General features: G+C 34.2%; 2 protein-coding genes across 5 annotated transcripts; one reads left to right on the top strand and one right to left on the bottom strand.

The window, feature by feature from the left end:
• Positions 1-349: 349 nt before the first annotated feature.
• On the bottom strand, positions 350-15,743 carry LOC101218613 (structural maintenance of chromosomes protein 3). Of its 4 annotated transcripts, none has more exons than XM_031884204.1 (31): positions 15,566-15,743; positions 15,298-15,478; positions 15,062-15,101; positions 14,880-14,955; positions 14,148-14,186; positions 13,977-14,044; positions 13,806-13,877; positions 12,986-13,065; positions 12,812-12,890; positions 12,590-12,707; positions 12,336-12,511; positions 11,621-11,866; positions 11,380-11,501; positions 10,958-11,102; positions 9,793-9,965; positions 9,584-9,683; positions 6,832-6,968; positions 6,468-6,669; positions 5,564-5,651; positions 5,322-5,471; positions 4,403-4,554; positions 4,116-4,307; positions 3,851-4,034; positions 3,637-3,707; positions 3,410-3,561; positions 3,067-3,235; positions 2,830-2,976; positions 1,421-1,516; positions 1,170-1,344; positions 831-1,019; positions 350-732 (listed from the first exon to the last, which is right to left on the bottom strand). In XM_031884204.1, exons 3-30 carry the CDS (start codon positions 15,074-15,076, stop codon positions 832-834), a joined length of 3,612 nt encoding a protein of 1,203 aa, XP_031740064.1. In that variant the 5' UTR covers positions 15,077-15,101; positions 15,298-15,478; positions 15,566-15,743; the 3' UTR covers positions 350-732; position 831. The 4 variants fall into 4 exon arrangements, with proteins under 4 accessions (XP_031740064.1, XP_011653545.1, XP_011653546.1 ...); XM_011655243.2 differs by having other exon boundaries at positions 15,298-15,420; XM_011655244.2 differs by having other exon boundaries at positions 15,298-15,410.
• Positions 15,744-18,374: 2,631 nt separating this feature from the next.
• LOC101219406 lies at positions 18,375-19,412 on the top strand. Its single transcript, XM_004142203.3, has 2 exons — positions 18,375-18,747; positions 18,875-19,412. Exons 1-2 carry the CDS (start codon positions 18,449-18,451, stop codon positions 18,975-18,977), a joined length of 402 nt encoding a protein of 133 aa, XP_004142251.1. The 5' UTR covers positions 18,375-18,448; the 3' UTR covers positions 18,978-19,412.
• The last annotated feature ends 1,577 nt before the right edge of the window (positions 19,413-20,989 follow it).

Below are 20,989 nucleotides of genomic sequence, written 5' to 3'. Positions count from 1 at the left end.
AAATTTATATCCAACAACAATTATATTCTTCTTTTTTTAAAAAAAGATTGAACTTGTCAAAAACCGAAGTTGATGACTTTATTAAAAGTTCAAGAAATATAAATAATATAGAACTAACTTGATTTAAATGTATATAAGAAGAAAAAGGCATTCAACGACGCTATCATACAAGACAGACAACATATTAACTTTCAACGATTTTTTTTGGTTTGGAAATTTCAAACTTAAATCACCAATGAAAATCCATTATGTATTTGATGAGTGTGGAGTCCAATTCAACAAAAGTAGCACAAGTCTTTTAGAATATTAATACATTTGACTGTGAATTCCAACCCTATTCAAGAGAAAATGAAAAAGAAGAAAGAATCCACATTGTATTGGAATGACCTCTGCAGAAAATGTAGAATGGCATCATGAAAAAGTTGGAAAAGCAGATATCAATCAACTACCAGACCACAAAACCATTCCAAGTCCATGTTTCTCTAATTACATGTATAAATTAAGAGACATAACTACACATAAAAGTACAATTAGAGTGAAGTTCATAAGCATAAATCTTTTGCTCATGTCATCTAAACCCCAACATTACCTATTTACATTCCTAAAATTTCACACCTTTTTTCCATTAATATTTCATTGGGTGGAGCGGTGCCGTGTATTTCCATTCATACATTAACAACAATACTTTCAAGATCCAATATAGACCAAATGTCTCCGGGGATCTTTAACCACCTGTGAAAACAAATATATCAATTTCATCTCTCTAAATATCATAATTTGTAAAGTAGTCAGTCAACGAAAAAGTGGAAGTTTGAATACAGAAAACAAACCTTAGTTATTGTGACTTTGGTCATGCTCAATAAAGTCTAGAGCATCTTCCTTGGTGACAACATTGACACGGCTCACCCTATTTTTATGGGTTACACCATATATCTTGTCGGCAACCTTCACAAGCTCTGGCCTAAATGTAGTTGTTATAAATTGAGTATTTGCCATGTCTGCTAGCCGACGAATCATATCTAGAAAGTAATTAAGAATATCAAAAAAGGAATCATGATTACAGAAAGGGAGCATATGACAGAATGCATAGCCAACGATAAAATATAATAGCAGCCACTCTTTAGAGGGAAAAAAAGAGAAAAAATCATAAAGAATGATGTGAAGGATACTTCCGACTGCAGTTCTATATTGAGGATCCAATGCTGCATCTATCTCATCAAATAGGTAAAATGGAGCAGGATCACATCGTTGTATGGCAAAGATAAGAGTTAGAGCAACAACAGTTTTTTGTCCCCCAGACAACTGCTTCATAGACTGTGTCTCTCCTTGCCCAGTAAAAGAGACCTGCAAAAAAGACCATTTTATTTGAGAATTCGGGATAGGTCGTCCTACTGAACAAGGTACAGATGGTTGGACATGCCTTCACTTTCACTCCAATGTATTTCTCAACCCTGCCTCCAGTATCTGCTTCTGGAGGTCCAGCTTCATCAGGATCATCATCATGCTGATCCCCGTCCTGTGTAGTGAATGAAGGAATTTTTTTTTTTTAAAAAAAAGTAATAATTAAAAGAAAATATGATGATGTTGCACGAATTCATAAATAATCTAGCCGTAACCCTAGAACACCATTCAAACCCATAAATTTAAATTAAACCACAGATGGCACAGTATTCATACAAGTCTTGGAAGTGTTGTTGGCACAATGTCATACAAGTCTGGTTCTAGCTACAGGTCCTTCAAGATATTAGGGTGATGTTATCTGAGAAAATTGTTCAATAATTCAGCTTTTTTAGTCTGTGGTAAGAAAACGCATGCTTAGTTCATCTTTAGATCTGTTAATGAGTAACAAAACCACAGGCTCAGAGTTCTCGACCACTCATGTCTGATGTGTATCCCTTCGACTATTCCTTGGGCTGGATATTTTGAAAGACGAATCAGATGATCCAATTTCCCCCTTCCTTATATTTATCCTCATTAGCTTAGAACCACTTCTGGCTGTACAGCTCCGAAAAACTCCATGCAAGTATTAAAGAAGATTATTTTTTGGGCTCCACGAAAGGGTGAGCAGAGAAGAAACTCCTCCATAAAGCCACAATCTCTAGAACAAAACTAGTGAACACACAACACAAAAGCGAACAGGCAGCAGGAACAATATCCCCGGCCAAAAGAATATAACACAGCGATCCTACTATAACTAGAGAGTAAAACTTCCCCTTGACGATGGAAAACACCTACCTATCCAGTCATGTCTTCAAACAGAGATCTTGAAGGTCGGATCAGTCCTTCCTTTTTACCCTGTTTACTTGAAGCTGTATAAGAAGTTCCTTGACACATTCAATCAGTTCCTAACCTCCATTAAAATTATGTCAAAACTTCTCAAGAGTCTTGTTGGTGGAGATTAGTTCAAGAACATAACTCAGGTCCTGTGGTTTAATGCTCTAAAAGCTCTTATGTTAAAAGTCAAGTTGGACAGAAATAGAAAACTGTCCCAGGAGAGGAAAGGCCCCTTAACAGAAATCAGAGGGCAATACTTAAGTTTCTTCTTTCTGGACATCCACTGAACATATTTGCAAATTGGTCCGGCAAAGATAATTGCCTTGGAATTTTCTATGTATCAGTAAAAAGAAAACCTTTTCTTAATGAAAGAAACAAGGTCCACATGCCATAAAATGGCAACCATCTAACCACCTAACCAAAATGACTTGTGCTGTCATATCTCAAACTAAGCCATTCCTCAGCAAAATACCCCACAAGGTCCATAACCACAAATATATAATATAAATGCATCCAACACAAACAGGAATGCGGGCAATACAATCACAATTGTACCTTTTTCTTCATCATTACTAGATATCCATGGCCACCTTGAACAAGCTCTGAGAAAACTTCTCGAAAGTGCTTTGCAACTCCTTTGAATGTGCGTTCAATTGATTCGTCTTTCCTCTGATCTAATACTCCTATGAGCTCTTGAATTTTCTACAAAGTCCAGAAGCATATTTTCTTGGAATGAGTTTGACACCAAAATTACAAACAAAGCAATCTGAATTGAATCTTATTCAGTGATACCTCATCACCCGCATCCAATTCAGCTTGCCTTTTCTGAAGCTCTTCCCTCTGTTCTGTGAAATTCACATACTGATCCAATGCTTTCTTATTAACATGGCTGAATTGCTGCAGTTGTTCGTTGCATCTATGCAACATTTTATATAGTTCTTTGATGTTTCTCCTCTTATACCTAACAATTGTGGGAAAGAAAACATAACAAGGATCAGGTATCCACCAAGAAAATAAACTACAAACAATAGATCAAAGAACTGAAAAGCATCTTCAAACAATACCAACTATGACCATTAATAATTTGTCGACAACTAAAAATATGACCAAAATCCAAATTCAAAGAAAAGGTTACGTTTCAAATGCATCGGATGGCAGTAGCCCCAGATCCGTAATTTTCTTTGTATGCTCTTCTTCTTTGGCAAGAAGCACACTTCTTTTGCTTAATAATTGCTCCAATTCTTTAGCTTCGTCTTGAAGTGTCCTCTCGTAGTTGTCCTCTAAAGTCTGCATTGAAAGGGGATCAACCAAGGAGCCAGGATAACAAGACCAACCAGTGGTTAATGTGTAAAATTGAGATACCTTTAGTTTATTCTTTTCATCTTTGATCTTTTTAATTTCCTTAGATTTGTCGTCCATAGTTTCAGAAACTCCTGAGAAATCACATTGAAACCTCAAATCGCTATAAAATAAAATTAAAAAATAAATAAATAAAAGAGTTAAGAAACAAATAAATAATGAAAAAACCATAATGAATTTGCAAGATATTTGGAAGTTTCCAAATCAAAAGTCTCACTTTTGAGCTGTTGAGTTGCTTCCTCGACTAATAATTTGGCATCTTTAAGTTCCTGTCTCTTTAATTCTGCTTCTCCCAGTAAAGAGTCTGCTTCTGCAGATGATATTATAGCTTCTAACTCTTGTTTCCGCCGCTTGAGGTTAGTTGTTAAATTTGTTTCAAGCTCAGCTTTCCTCGTTTCAGTCTACCCAATAAAGAAACACAAGCACAAAAATATGAGTTAATGAAATATGACACCAATATAAGCACGCACCAATATACAGACCTCAATACGTTCTGTCTTGCATGCAATAAGCTTCTCTTTCAGCTCTGATATTTCAGGGTTCAGTCGTGATAGAAGATGTTTTTCCTCTGGTGTCAAATGGTCAATAAGATCTGTGCCCATTTCAGCTTGTTTCATGGCCATATTACCCCTAAGCTGGTCAATCTGATTCCGAACATCAGCAAGTGATTTTTCCTGCATACAAAAATAAGAAATATCAACAGAAGAACTATATTTTTTATCTAACCATAGTAGATTAATAAGTTACCTAGATCTAGTCCTAAAGATACCTTATTCAAACGAGCCTTGGAAATTGATTGTTTCTGCTTCTGAGCATTAGCAATGTCCTGCTTAAGCTGTTCCAATTCTGATTTATCATGACCCAGCTTGGCATCAAGTTTCTGCTGCTCTGAAACAAGTTCAGTAATTTTTCTGTCTATCTGTAAGATAAATTAAGTAAAGGAAGACGTATATGCAACCAAAAAAGTAGTATAACAAATAACACACAAACTGGAGTCAGAGTGTCAAGTTTTAATAATTAAGAACATGTTTTCAGGATAATAATTAATAGGTTTTGCACAATATCTTATAAAAAATGTTCAATGCATAAATATCAAAAACTACTGCTCATGTCGATGAGTATTGAGTTTCTTATCCTTATGAAGAAATTGATAAACTAGAGAATTCAATCAGGATACAAATGAAAAAACTACTTTTCTTTCTCCAATTATATTATGAAGAAAATACAAAAATCTTTAGATTGACATTGAATCATTACTTTCAACAGAGCTTCCTTTTTCAGTAGTGAACAAACTTTTACTTGAGAAATCATAGTACAAGTACAAATGGAGAAACATCATGGTCTTTCATTCTAACCGTAAAAGTGAGATGCATAAAGTACCAAAGCTGAATTGAACATTTGTATTAGCAAAAACTATAAATTTTCATCTAATAGTGAGCAAGGTGTTATTAGGCTAGTAGATTATTTTGACAAAATAATGAGGCAGCTGCAGTATTGGATCTCACCCCGCCCCCCCTTGGTGACAGGATACAAAGTAAGGTTTCATCAAAACACCCAATAAAATCCATGGAATTCAATGCATTCTTTTACTATGTTATTTGGACTCAATCAAAATGAACTTGATCCATGGAATTTAAAGTCCTTGCTTTTCACAGGTGTCATATTGGAGGAAACAACAAAAAGGATATCTTGAAGTGCCGATCTAACTTTTGCCAGGTCATCTTCCTTTATGTTAATGGCTTTGGTATTTTGCATAATCATATTCATAAACTTCAATTTTGAACGTCGGTGATCATAAAATCCCCCTGTCATACCACCTTTTTTGCTAACTTGGTCACCTATTACAGAGTCAAAGGAAACTTGTCAAAAGAAAAAAAAAACATACATAGTAAAGCAATCATAAATTGGCAAAGTAAACTTCAACACCCACCCTCCAAAGTTATACAGTCCAAACCATCCGTACGAGCAACTCTTGTAGCCACGTCTAAATCACGACAAATCACTGTTCTAGCAAACACCTGGTAAAATGTATAAAAATGAAAGTACGGGACAATAAGCACATTCATAAAAAATATTGCATGTCGCTTACTTATTTGCATCAAGCTAAAATGAAAAGCTTAATAGTTGAGTATTTATCTCTCAAGTTCTACCTATTTGTGCAAGTTTTAATTACTAGGTGTATATCCCAAATTCAATTCATCTTCAGTGACACAAAAGTTGAGCAACATTCTAGCCTAGTGTCCCGTGACATCTAGCCTGTAATAAAATGTATAAATCATGGTTAAGTTGTCAATCAACGCTAGAGGGGAATTTTCAGACTAAATAGCAACCACAAAAGAACCATGTGCCAAACTGAACACTGGCAACTAGTCATTTTTCCTTCAAATAAAACACTGTTTTAAAAAATATTAATTATCACTTCAATTATTTCCTCGCTTTCTCACCGGTTCTAGCTTCTGTAGGAGACTTATGCCTTAATATCAAGGGGCCTTGTCTTTCTTCTTCATTTCTCTTCGAAAAATTCCTCTCTACTACAAGTAATTCAGAATATGGATGGTTGACTAAATAAAGGCAAATACTGGGATATTTTGGAAGAGAATGGAATCTTCAGCTGTCGTGGTGAAGGTAAGTACTATATTGTTTTTGTTTTTCCTTGTTTTCTTTTGTTAAGGATCCCAATAACAATAATCAGCGGAACATCTATTTTCAATTCAAAAGCATTGGAATTGTTTCCACAGGATCATCATTTTTTTTCTAACAGTAATGAAACTGCTTCATAAAAACGTATGAATCACAAACCACTCCTCCAAATATATGATGGTACTTGAAACTACCTGAGAAAAAGCTGGTGAAAAATTGGGAGAGAATTTTAATTTCTTCAACAACGGTATCACATCAGAACTCTGTGGATAACTAATTTGCGGAGCTTTCACCCTGTTGAGTGGTATAAAAGTAACCCTTCCGCCTTTTGATGAATTAAGATGTCGTATGATCTGGGTTGATATTTCATCATTTTCAACCACCACATGAAATAAGCTGATAAGAAAATGAAGAATACCAATCAAACCTTGATCTTTATTGAGGTGCACAACACACAACAAGGACACAATTTCTACATGTCAGCTGGTCAATTCAACTAAAAAACTGTGACCTAATGAAACCTTAAAGTCAAAATATAACAGAAAAAAATTCATTCACCTGTTTCCAGCCGTAACTTCAACAGCGGTAAAGAACTTATCGTCACAATCCAGCAACTCAATTATTGGACCATGCACCCCAGAAATTCTGTACTCTTTACAAATCCTCCGCACAGAATTGAGTCCCCTTCTTACATCCTAACAATATATCAAATAGAATATTGAGGAACTTGGATAAGAAATACACCATATATTCACCATACACAGTATTGCATAACTAATAGACAGAAGAAGAAAAGTAAACCAAAAAACGACAAAATAATAACCAATACTGCAGAAAACAAAACAAGAACTGATTGCCCGTGCCAATCCTTTTTTCTTTTATATAAGAAAAACTTTCGTTGAAAAGAACATAAACGAATACATGGACATACAAAAACCAAATCCACAAAAAATGGAGACTCGGAAGAAGGGACTCCAACTATCCAAAATCATGCCTATAGAATAATTTTATAAAAAAAAACTTCGAAATCAAAGCTGAATGAGAAACATGAAAAACAGACAAGGGACCATATTTCTCTAGCTTCCCTGTCAAGTCTCGACCCTCTAAACACCCTACTATTCCTCTCACCCCACAACATCCATACAATAGCACAAACACTAGCAACCTAGAGAAAACGGCCTATCTCCCCAACGGCGAATAATTTCCTGTGCCAATCCTAGAAATCATGAACTTGAGTTTGTTCCTAGCCTATTGCCATTGTGTATCCGAATTATTCAGATAAATCCTAAATCAAGGTATGCATGTGAGAAAAAATGGATGCGTAAAAAAAAGAATGTTGTATTACTTGAGTTTAGGGGCTACTTTGACCCATGAGTAAGTTTTTATCTTTTTATATCTGTGAGTGTCCAAGTCAGCTTACACGCGTGACGCGTCTCGACTAATCTCACAGAACAACCCACCTAATCCTACAACATTTTGGGGTCAAGAAAATTCGTAGAAAATTATTCTTAGATAAGTGGCCACCATGGATTGAACATATGGCTTCTTAGTTAGTTATTAAGACTATGTCTCCCTTTTTACCATTAGGTCAACCCATGATGGTTCCCATGAGTAAGGGTATCAAAGAGCTACAAAGTTACTTAATTTGAGAACGAACTGACTAATTGGAAAGAGCGTTCTGGTGGTGGGCTGCACACTCTCAAATTCTCCCTCATTCTCTTTTTTCAATCTAAGAATTATACATACTGATACAACATGATATTGACACGACACCTCTTTTTCTAAAAAACTAGGACATGACACAGCAAGAATACATTTTTAAAAAAAATTATATATCATTTTTATACCAAAGTAAATGTGTTGATGCATTCATATGCTTCATAAACTAAATGTTATATATTTCACACTCAAATTTATTATTATTGTCGTACGTGTCATTTTAGTATGCTCAACAAGTGTTATATGCATGTCTAACACATTTGTTGTACTAATAAGTGTTCAATACGTATCCAATAAGTGCCAAAGTGTCTGAGCGTCTAATATGTGTCGGACACGAATACACTAGCCAAACTAAAGTGTCCGTGCTTCTTAGTACTCTATGAACTACCAGTTTTTTTTAACTAATGAACTACCAGTTTGAATTCTATTACAGTAATATTAAAGCAACTGGATCCTTAGGGAATGGTGGCATACAAAAGATGAATCATTTCAAATCTCAGGGAGAATTTTGCTTTGAAGGAACAAATGAAGCAGATACATTAGGAAAAGAACCAATCAATGGAATGCAGCATAGGAATGTATGATAAAGAGGAGAACATGTTCCAACATGTATCATCAGTTTTACATGGCCTGGTGGAGAGGACAAAGTCAAAAAGGCCTAATAGGAACATCTTTTTGTGGCACCAACTATGATTGCAGAAAATAAAAGTCGGAGATGTCTATTTTTCAGTGATCAAGAACCTAATGCATGGTTGTTTCAAGAAAGTAACTGAGGACCAAATGATTGGAAAAGTGCATAACTTTTGAAAGAGGATTAAGCTCAACAGAAACTACTGGGGCAGTTTCATCCATGGTACTAATGAATAGTGTTCCAGTCAAGGTTGGGATCTCCAGTCTCCCTTTCTTCTCCTTAACTCTCTATTCAACAAACTATCACTGAGTTCTATCAATTTTTTTCCAAAAATATAATTAGTTTAGACACTAGAACTATCTAATTGTCCTGAGGTTGAAAACAATTTGAAATAGAAAGAAACGATGACAATAAAAATTCTCCCACCCTAAAGCTAAGACCAGTAGGAAAAGATGGCATCAAGAATTTAACCAGTAACATTTTCTGTACTTGACATCATACAGATACCAGCATATTTTGATTTCATTCTCAATCAAAAGGAAAAGAGGAGGTGGGAAAAAAGTAATATTATCTTTAACGTCGAGACAATTTATGAACTAAAATTACACGAAAATCAGTTCTACTTCACCTTAAGTGACGGGTCATAAGTTACAACCAAGAATAGAAAACCAATTATATTTGACAACCAGCTGATACTATGATGGTTTAGTGCTGTAAACTGTCATTCATTTCAGAGGCTTTAGAGCATAATATGGCGGTATCCCACCACACTATTTTATCCATGTCTTGTAGATATGGTTTTCATAAGTATAACTAGTAAGGTGATTCTTTCAAATAACAATTAAGTAGCTAAAAAATTATAAACTGATCTAAAAAGAAAAATAACAAGCCTCCTAATTAAGAAAATTTATTAATGAATATAGCTTAAGGTACAAAATAGGGAACAAAAAACTGACTTACACCAGGTGTAGCATGATCAAGACTTTTTTCTGCCTTCTCAACTTCAGCTTTCAACCTATCAATTTCAGCAACAAGTTCATTTTCCTTGCTCCACAGCGACCTATACATTAATCAAGGCACTCAGAAAAGGATGAAAAACTGAACAATTAATTGTGCTATCCAGATACAAATATTAGTAACTTTAAAAAAACAGACATATGAGGGCATACTTCCGCTCATCCTGTAGCTTGTCTCTCTGTGCCCTGAAGGCATTAAACCCATGGGACGACTCAGTTATGTGGGACTGTAAAGTTGTAATGTCCATTTTGCGCCTCTCAATAAAGGCATCTCTCTCAACTAACTCAGCATCAAGCTTACCAATTTCATCCTGAAGCTTCTGTTCCTGTTGTCGAAAAAGATGAAAATCTTTAAGCAAATTAGCAGAAATCCAAAGGCATTGAAGTGAGCAACCTCCCAAGATGCTATCGTATCCTGAAACACCTTTATATTCCTTTAGGACCAAATATTTTCAAGATGGTGAAGAAATTTACTGGCAACAATACCTACCCTTCCCACGGAAAGAAGAATGGAACGAGGTATCATACATCATAACACAAAAATACCTCGAATGAGCCATACAACTCTAAACCACAATAAACATCTATCCAAGATAGGGCCTCATAGTGAGAAATAAGGATTTACAAGAAAGAGTTACTAAGGACTAAGTAGCCACATTCATTGATCCTTGACAGAGCAAGAGAAGATGGGTACCCATGTTAACATGAAAGCATCTGAAGGAAAAATTGTCGGAGAAAGGAGCACTAAAAGATGGAAAAAAATAATAATCTAAACTTACATTTATTTTATAAGAAACAAAGATACATACATTGACAAAACATCAAAAGAGACAACCTAAAAGCCCAGGGATGAGAAGTCTCTAAGCCTAGGGGGAAGAGTATTCAAAAGAGGCCCCCAATCTATGTTAATCAGAAGAAACAGAATATAACAAAAGAATTTGTGTGTAATAAACATTCAAGTACCAATCAACGACATTATCTAAAGGGTCCAAATAGTCTTGCATCCTAAAACGTCCAAGCAAAGTGCTAAGAGATTATTTTCTTTCTCACACTACACTATCCTACTCTATTTCTAGTTTCCAATGCTTTCACCTCAAATGACAACTCCTTCTCAACCTCCCTCTTTAAGAACAATCAGATTACATTAGTGTTACAAAAAATGGAACTAAAATGAGACTATGCTTCCTCAATACCACAAAGTAGTTCAATTTTCAATGGTAACGAGATGTCTAATATGAAGCTATTGAATGCAGAACAAACTATTTGACACAAAATAACAGTGAAGCTCCTTCAGAAATTGACAAAATGGTAATATTACCTGCCCTATATTTGAAGATAACACTCGTTCGTATTCATCAATCTCCTTCTGAAGCCACCTGTCACGAGCAGCTTTACTTGCAAATTGGGTGGCACGACCTTGTTTTTGATAAAGAATACTGAGCTGTTTTTCCCGCTCCATTATTCTACAAAATTCATGAGATGTGCCAAGGTGCAACAACTTAGCTACAGAAACAATTATGCAAGTGTTGACTTGATATTTGAGTCGAATTGAGCCATTAACTAGAATTGGAAATAGAAAATGCAAGAACTACATATAAACTCAATGGCATCAAAGTTACTAAACCCTAATTTATTATCTCTCCTCTCTCTCCTTTTCTTTCTTATTCTTTTTCATAGGGTAGGGTTCAAAAACAGGAAAGGGAACTTAATTGAAGCACTAGAAGAATCTCATAGACAAACCCTTTCGATATTTCCTTCTCCTCTACGATTTGATTGTCATAAATTGGACTTATTTTGTCGAGCTCAACAGAAGAATCTTGAATTTCTTTTTGTAGCATCTGAAGCTGCCTCCCTGCATCCTCCTGGAAGCATGTTGAAATATATCAAAAAAAAAAAAAAAAAGAATGATTGTATGGATATTATAAGTGGAAGGATGACACTGAAAAGTTATAGAAGAAAGATCTTCTCGTAATAATAATACCTTAGCCCTCGTATTTCCAGAGATCTTCTCTTCAAGATCTTTGACATCAAGTTCAAGCTCGGTGCGCCTTTTTATAACTTCTGTTCGCCTCTTCTCCACTGCCTCTTTTTCTTTAACTAAACCTTGAATTTCCTTGGTCAACTCTTTCAATTTTTTGTCGAAGTCCTTGGATCTTTCATGAGCATCTAGAACACTATTGTACATTTTAGTTGACGTTTCAGAAACCTTGGCTCGTGCTTCATCTACCTGAGTATAGTTAAATTTTGAAGTTTTAGCGTCATTACATGTACATGCAAATGACAAATGTCAAGCAGATTAACATAGAGACCACATTTTCAAGGAATAGAAAACCAAGGGATTCTAAACCACTCAACAATCCCCAAAGAAAGAAAGAATGAAACAGTGGAAGGGGAAAAGGATCATGGTAATAAGTCGATAAGCATTAGTTCATATTTCTTTGAATCTAAAGAAACTTATTGACAACATAGATGACCCTATATACTATACAGTATTTCTTTAGAAAAATCACAAAAAAATAAATAAATAATGCCTTCAGGGCAGCTAGACACATCATCCACTTGACTGGTGTACATTCTGAATCCATGTGAACATGTATCAGTCAAGTAAATTGCTTCCCACAAGTCACACCATGAATGAAAAATAAAATACAGACCAACAAGGTCCATTCCAATTCAAAGTTAAAGGACAGCTAAACCTCCAACAGTTTCTGACGAGTATCATGAACTTCTTTGTCATAAATAGTGAACTCTAGGGCTTTTCGCTGCTTATCCAACTGCTGATATTTTCTAAGTTCTTCTTTTTCTTCATCAAGTTCTCTCAATCTCTCATCAAGATACTGAACAACTTGAATGATCTGCTTTCTTTTATTGCCTGATAAGCAAAGAGGAAGCGAACACAATTAAGTGTCAAAAACATCACTTGGTTTATAATAACATGGTGAAGACGTACTGGTTTCATGCATTATTTTCAAACTTTCCCGCCTTCTCTCCTCATAAACTCGAGTACCACCAATTTCCTTGAGTAAATCTAATCGCTCAGAGTCCTTCATCAATGTCAATGATGCTATCTGTGCACAATTAGAAAAAGAACAAATGGACATTGAATTATAGGAAATAAGATCAACATTACACCTTACATTTAACATATAATGAAGTTCAAATATACACCTACCTTTCCTTGTTGCACAACATAGTAAGGATTTGAGCGAGAAAATCCAGCACTTTCCAATAAATTCATAACTTCTGTTTTCCTAAAAACCATTATTGATCAAGTCATAAACAGATACTGTGAGAAATCTTCAGAAATCGATAGGGAGGGAAATGAGAAAAATGGAAAGTTACTAACGTGATATGTTTCCCGTCTAAGAAATACTCATCCTTTTTCAGCCCAATCGTTCGACGCAAGCGCACCTCTTCCTTGTCTACCTTAAGAAAACAAAAATACATGTATAACACATCAGTTAATAATTTGGCTGGAAGTGCAAATGTTTAGTTTGCAATACCATAAAACGGTGGAGAATGAGATGTCCTGCAAAATATAATTATATATATATATATATATATACACCTTAAATTAGACTTAAAAGCTTAAGTTAATGGGTGAAAACAAATTTAATATTATATCATTCAACACTCCCCTCACTTGTGGGCTTGATATATGAAGAATCCCCAACAAGTGGAATTAATTTTAACCGGAGAGAATAGCATTGCAAGGGCTTGAATACAGGACCTCCTTGAAACACTTACTTTGTTACCATCTTAAATCACCGATTGACTCAAAAGCTTAAGCTAATAGGTGAAGGAAAATTTAATATTATATCATTCAACAATAATACATACATGCAGACAAAACCACGAGGGAAAAAAAATATAATTCTGGATGGGGAAAATACAGATTCATAAAAGTTCAAAAAAAAGATAAGCCTATGGAAACTTGTAAATAGAAAACATTTACAAACCCAGAAAGTATCTAATTCGTTAAACTAGCTGCAGACAAGATTTTTTTCATATATGTAGGAAACAGCTGCAGACAAGTATAAATAGAAGGCCAACAGAAAAGGCAGTTTTTTTTTGTCACAAACAATATGTATCAATAATACAATTCCACACATATAATAGATAAATAACGTTTGTACAAGAGAGGATAACAGGAAGAAAAAACTTACTGGTATACGGTTATCCGTATTATCAAACACGATTTCCACAAAAGCAGTTAAAACTTGGTGCCCTGCACCTTCCTGTAAGAAATTTATCACAAAATATGTAAATTAGATAATGAAAGAAATCTATAGTCAAAATTAAAATATTTATTAGATTTAGAATATGTAAACACATACGTGGAGCAAAGCATGCCTATCTTCACTCCTCAAATTTTGGAAAAGGTCGCTCAGTACAAACCGTATAGCTATTCAGACCACATAAATAAGTTAACAACCACCGTCATCTTATAGCATAAAAACTACCAGAAACTGAAAGATAAATAGGAACAAGAATGATGATGCTCTTACCATGGAAAAAGTTAGTCTTGCCAGATCCATTCGCACCAACTGCAAAATATGTTCAACAGGAAGATAAAATGTTCATAAATGACAATTCAAGAAGTACCGTTAAATTATTGGAGCCTCAAAATTTGGTGAAGGAGTTCTTAATTTCCAAGCAAATGAGAAGATTTTCCAAACAAATTTGAAGGAAATGTTCGTTTCCATAAATAACATTTTCATGATTGTGATGCTTGGTCCTTGGTGAAGTTTCATGCATCACTCTGGGCTTTGACCTTGAAGAATTTTTTTGTAATTACTCTTTAGGAAACATCTTACTTAGTTGGTAATCCTTACTCTAGTGAGGGGTTTTGTGGGCTTGGTTTTCTTTTTTCTTTTTTTTCTTAAAGGTTTTGTAATCTTTCTTTTTTTTCCCTCAATGCAAGCACTTAGTTCTAAGAAAAAAAATGAAAAAGATATAATATGAATCTAATAAAGTGTCAATGACAGATGACGTGACTAAATGATGAATAGAAGTACTGGAAAATCTTCTCGGTAGGCATTTGTGAAGTCAAGAAAATTAAAAATAAAATGCAGGTTGTCAGGTATCACTCGTGTGGACGGTAATGCCATTAGAAAAGGAGCAACAAGCATTTGAGACCATGCTGAATAGAATCCGGAACCAGTTCATTCATAAAAAACGCCAAAGTGATAAAACTTTAAATAAATGTAAGCAAACACCGAAGGTTATTGTGTCCTTACCAACACAGTTTATTTTTGGACTGAAAGGCTCGGTGGCAACTTGTTCTCTATAACTCTTAAACCCTTCAATAATAACCTAAAAGAGAACTTGATGGTCATTTCCATGTATAAAGGGCCAAAAATATAACGATACGATAATAATGTTAGGCAAAAAGACACACGATAGATCGAGTATTAATCACCTGCTTTATGTGCATCTTGCAGCGGCCGACTACTCGATTTCTATTAGACAAACGGGGAAAATATTAGTAACTATTACATCGATTACTCAGAAAACATTTGTAGAACGAGCTTGAAACTAATACTGTGTCCACCGAAATGGAATAAACCAAGCAACAACAAGCTACATCAATGCAGCAGGAGTACTGACACGCAGAAAAAACCAACGCCAAAGCAACCATGGAATTAGAAGACAAACCAGTCAAATCGGTAATGTAGGGTTCAGTCGTAAATCAACTTGAATTTCCAGACGAATTCACTTGCATCAGGAAACGTCGAGCTCTTGAACAGGTTGAAAACAGAAGAACCGTGCTGCGAATTACTAGTTTGAGGCAACAATAAGAGTTGAGATACGACAAGAGAGTGAAATGGAGAAGTTTCTGGTGGTGATATACATAATAAATTAGAGTAGAAGAATTGGGTGGTAGAGAAGTGAGAGAGTGGAGCGAATCAAATTATGAAGTTACCTTATGATTTCTCAGATTAGGGCGTGGGAGAAATGTACTGAGGGCCGTGGCGAAGTAGAGAGCGTATAGATTCAATTGGGGGAAGGGAAGGCGCGAAGAGCAAAAGGCGGCAAATCGAGAGCTGCCGGAATTCGTTGTAATTTCGTGTGTGTGCGTGTGTTGAGCGAACCGAAGCTATTGACCGGTTTTAATGAGCCGTGATTACACAACTTTCGGAGTTAATTTTATTGGATTTTCATTTGTATTGGGTGAGAAAGAGAAAAAAAGCTCTGTTGTGATTGATTTTTTGTCGAGCTAATTAGCATCGTTGGTAGGACGAGCTAGTTAAATCCGGTTATGGATTTTAGTAACCAACCACAAGGTTACCGGGAAAGTCCGTTTTCAAGGGTTAGAAATTAAAATTAGTGATGTTTGGTCTTTTCCACGGATAATCATTTTATGAAATTACACTTTAACTATTTCTCTTTCTATTTTATTCTTCTCTTTTTTTTTCTCTCTTTTTTTTTATCAACTTCCTTGTCATTAGGGGTGATATCGGGTTGGGTTGTGAGACATTCTCAACCCAATCCATATTTTCAAATTATTTGGATTGGCAATCCGAATTTAGTTTCTAACCCAACCCAATTAGTAAAATATAAGTTGGATTTAGGGTTGTATATTTTTTATTTTTTCTCGTTTTTCTAATAAAAGTTCAAATTTGTTATGTTTAAATTTCAACCTACGTGATTTAAAATTTCATACCATAAATTCAAAGTTTATATACCTAATTATTTTTTATTAAATAATATATATATAATATTATGGGTTAGGGTTGGGTTGAACCGAATTTTTCAATCCTTCAACTCGAGTCTCAACCCAACTTGAAAAAATCAATTTTTGTTAGGGAAATTGTAATGGATGATCATTTGAGGAATAATAATTAAAGATATAGCAACATTTTAAACAAATTGCAAATATAGCAAAACTATCACTGATAGACTCCTATGATTTATCGGTGATAGACCAATTTTTATAACATGATCTATCAGTGATAAACTATATCATTGATAAAATTTGACAAATTTTGTTATATTTGCAATGTTTTAAAAATGTTGCTATACACTTAATTATTTTGAATTTAATTGCTAAATTTACAACTATCCCTATTTTTTAACTCATCTCAACCTATATTCTAACATAACCTAACTCAATCATTATAATATGGATTGGGTAGTTCGGATTATTTGGGTTCAACCCATATTCTTACACCCCTACTTGTCATCATTTTCCTTTTCTTCCATTTTTATGTTTTCTTTCTTCCTTTTGCTTTTTTTTTTTTCGTTCGTTCTGCATGAGCTAAAAGGAGAGAAGAAAAACATGGGAAAAATCATAGATAAACAAGAAATAGGTACTTGGAACGAGAAAGGTGAATGAAAAGTTGAAAGTAATGAAAATTTTGGGTATTACGTTGGACGAGAATGACAAGTGAAAAATGAGAATGAGAATGAGAATGAGAAAAAGTTTGTAAGCCTCACAAAAGATGGGGTTATTTTGGTAAATTTGTCGTCGACTAGCATCATCATAAGGTCATTACTCATCATAATTTGAATTGTGGGCTATGTTTCATCTGTACCTCAATTTGGAGGTCGTTCATACAAAAAAAAAAATCAAGTTGTAGCAAACAAAAAAGAGAAGAAAAAAATTGAAATAGCCCACATGAGTTTAGCTCAACTGGCACTTGTATGTTATTGTGGATAAGAGGTCTCGGGTTCAAAATTACGTACATGATCTAGTAAAGAAAAATGAAATAGTCCAAGGAAACCACTATGGCACAACACCAAAATTACGTATATGATCTAGTCAAAAATAATAATAATACTTCATGTCAAATTAAACAATTCTATCACATCAATATCACAAGATCAATATGATCTACATGATCTAGTCGAAAAGAATAATAATACTTCATGTCAAATTAGATAATTTTATCACATCAATATGATCGGGTTCTATAAAACAAAAGACAAGGGAAAGAAATATCGTAATTTTTAATTATTTTAATTGTTTTTTAACTAGGAGTTGTGAAAGTAGTGTACATAATTTTATTTTTAATAATTTTATAAACTATATATTGTTTGGTATGCTTACTTTTTAAAACAAAACAATAAATTGCCGTTTTTTGTTTTTAGAAATTGTGAACGTAACATGCACTCTTCCATTTCCAAATTATATTTTGAATTTTGAATTGAAATCAAACGTTTTTTCAAATACAATAAAAAAAATGCATTTCTTTTGTTTTTCCCTAAATCTTGTGATTTTCAAAATAATTATTGGATCACAGGCTATGACTATCGATTTTGTCATTTATTAAACATTGGGAATGATCCTTGTTCTATAAGACCGATTGGTTTATGGTTGACATCAATCCAAGAAAATTGAATGAACTATTTATTATTCCAAGATGTATCAAAGTATCATTTATCAAATATTGCATTGTCATCGTAAAGTCAAAGCCATAGCATGACAAGGTGAGACACAAAACAATAAAGGAAAAATGTTCACTATATATGGCATTAATAAAAAAAATATAAGAAGATATCAAATTAAATACAATTAAACTTGCAACGTCAAAGATTAAATTCTAATAATTTAAACCTTTCGAATAGGTAGTTGCATATCATATTTTCGATGGGTTCATTTTTTTTTGTTCATATATCGTACAATTGATAAAAATACAAATTTGAAAAACAAATTAAATGAAAGAAAAAAAAAAACATATGATTAGATAGATAATTAGATCTAAAGTCTAAAGAAAATGGGTCCACCTTAACTATCGTTCTAACCACAACACCCGTTCCCAAATATAACATTGACTCGAAACATTGGTGATAAGATACGATTCCAATGGCTGCTTATCTTCCTCCTACAACACCATTCTCGCGCCCCAACATTAGAATCCTCACTTCCATCTCTTCCTTCAACGTTTCCAACACTCTGACCACTCGTTCACAACCGCGAAGCATCGTGAAATGCGAATCCAGTGCATCGCCAGCAGACGGCCAGACGTCGCCGCCAAAAAGTCAGAAACTCGAGATCGGGTCCCCCGTTATCGTAATCGAGGCTCCCAAGATGATAAAGACCGCAGCCTCAGTTCCATGTCTCAGGGTCAATTCCGGCATAATCAACCCCGGCGACGTCGGCAGGTGATTACCCAATTGCCACTCGTCCTCTGTCTTTAACATTTCATCGAACACATTACGTGCATCGTTTTTCTTTTTTTGGTAACTAAGTACTGTCTGTTCCGTTGCTTTATCGTGTGTGATTGAACAGAATCGTGTCGAGAAAACCTAAGGACGTGTGGGCCGTGCGGCTTAAGGTCGGGACTTACCTCATAGATGGAAGGTATTTTAGAGCATTAGAACTCGATCAATAGCTTTAACTTGTCCGGAGAGGCTTTCGATTTGAAGGTTCCGAGCTTACAAATTCACCTTTCATGGCGATTTCGTTGGAATGCGGCGTGTGTTTGAATCCATTTGTAGGAAATCATTCCGTTATCGTTGCATGTTGTTCAGATCACCCTCCATGTCTCTATCTTGATGCAGCAGATCGAATGCAGCTTGATTAGCCATGAATTTAGGAGTCTTATGTGCATAGTTTATTCCTTACGAATAAATTTTCGATTCTATAACATATATTTTATTGCAAATTTGTTATGCATCTTCGTGGAATTCACGATGAAACTCGAACCCTCAATCCCGTTTGATGGTTTCTTTGTTGCATGTTTCCATTGTATTTTAAGCATGGATATAATTTTTGGTTTACCATTATGTATTAATATATTAATATAGAGATCGGTTGGTTCAAATTAGCATGAAATTAAAAATAACTATGTACACATGGAGCAATATATGTGTATGAAATTAAAAGTAACTATATACATATGGAGCAAACATACGTGTTTGTGTGTCACGTCAAATTGTTTAAATATAGTTTTTTATTTATTGCCAGCGATGAGAATATAAATGTAGAATTTCAAATTGAACTTAACATTATCGTCTTTCGTAAGAAACATTTTCCTTTGAAATACCATTGTCTTTTTACGATTCATTATATAATATTCGAGCATTTGACATTTAGATCGTGTGGGCAACGTCTCAATCAAATGTATGTTCAAATCGTTGTTATTCAAGTCATGAGTAATCATTTATCTATAGCCCAACTAGCACGAGTTATATGCAGTTGAGAATTGAGTTCTATGTTGAAATTTTATTACTCTAACTGGTGCATCGTAATGTTATTTCCGTTGAAGTTTGATGTGTCTTAATGTTATTTGTTTGTCTAGCTTCAAACGGGTGCATTGTAAGCTATATGCAAGATAAAAATCTACTAAATCCAAAATTACACTAAAACGCTCTTACGTACTTGTAACGTCACTCTACAAATATTATTTAGTATGAACTTTGAATGTGGTTTTAGTTTATCTTCGTTAACAAGTTGCTTGTTGCTTGAAACCTATAATTAGAAAATTGCATACAAATGTTAAGCTTATATGACATATTCATCCAATAACAAAACTACCAAAAGAGATAAATCAAAAGTTTATCCTGATCTTGAGCTTCACTTTTACAACATAAAGATATATATACATTAAAACAAGATTACGTAAACATTATTTTTAAAATTTAAATAATGCTAACAAAATTAAAAAGTACACAAACCAAAGTAGAATATTAAAATTGTTGGAATGAAAAATTAATCAAAAGCACAAGCAAAAAAACACAAGGATTAGTTTGAATTTTAAGCTTTATGATGCGGTAATTTATTGAAAAAGCAAGGTTAAGGTCATGGAGTAGATGCAAATGTAACCAAATGAAAAATATTTAACAAACACAACACAATGTAAAGGTTTTAAAGATATAATATAATTTACATTCAACATTTGAAACCCTATTGATAGAAGAGTGTATTTCGTTTTTTCTACCAGATTGACAAGGTATCAATTGTTGACTTGCTGTACATACCAATGCAAGATGAAGCATCGATTGTAACCAACGATGCCACAATTACACGTATGAAGGTAAAACTTAAAATGTTGAGATGAACACACTATAGTTGACAAAGACTTTATTTATTTATTTAACTGACTTAAAAATTGTATGAAAGTTTCAAAGTAGTCTATGTGACTGTATTAGCAGTTTTTGCAACGTTTGTAAAAGTTGCAGACGATGTCGATGTTGGCAAAAGATAAACTATTGGAGAATTATTGAAGAATCTAGCTACATGTGTGTTTTTCATCGGTATGAGCTGGAAAGTGCATTAACGAACTTTGATATTGATTAGGCAACATTGTGATGTACCATGGTCAAATGATATGTAAGATAGCATGTACACTTTTGGATATCATGTTATGTATTATTTGTTTTATTGTATGTCTAGTGAACTTTA

Source organism: Cucumis sativus, chromosome 4 (genome assembly GCF_000004075.3).
Source record: "Cucumis sativus cultivar 9930 chromosome 4, Cucumber_9930_V3, whole genome shotgun sequence".
Classification (NCBI taxonomy): domain Eukaryota; kingdom Viridiplantae; phylum Streptophyta; class Magnoliopsida; order Cucurbitales; family Cucurbitaceae; genus Cucumis; species Cucumis sativus.
This window is presented reverse-complemented; position numbering and strand designations above follow the sequence as displayed.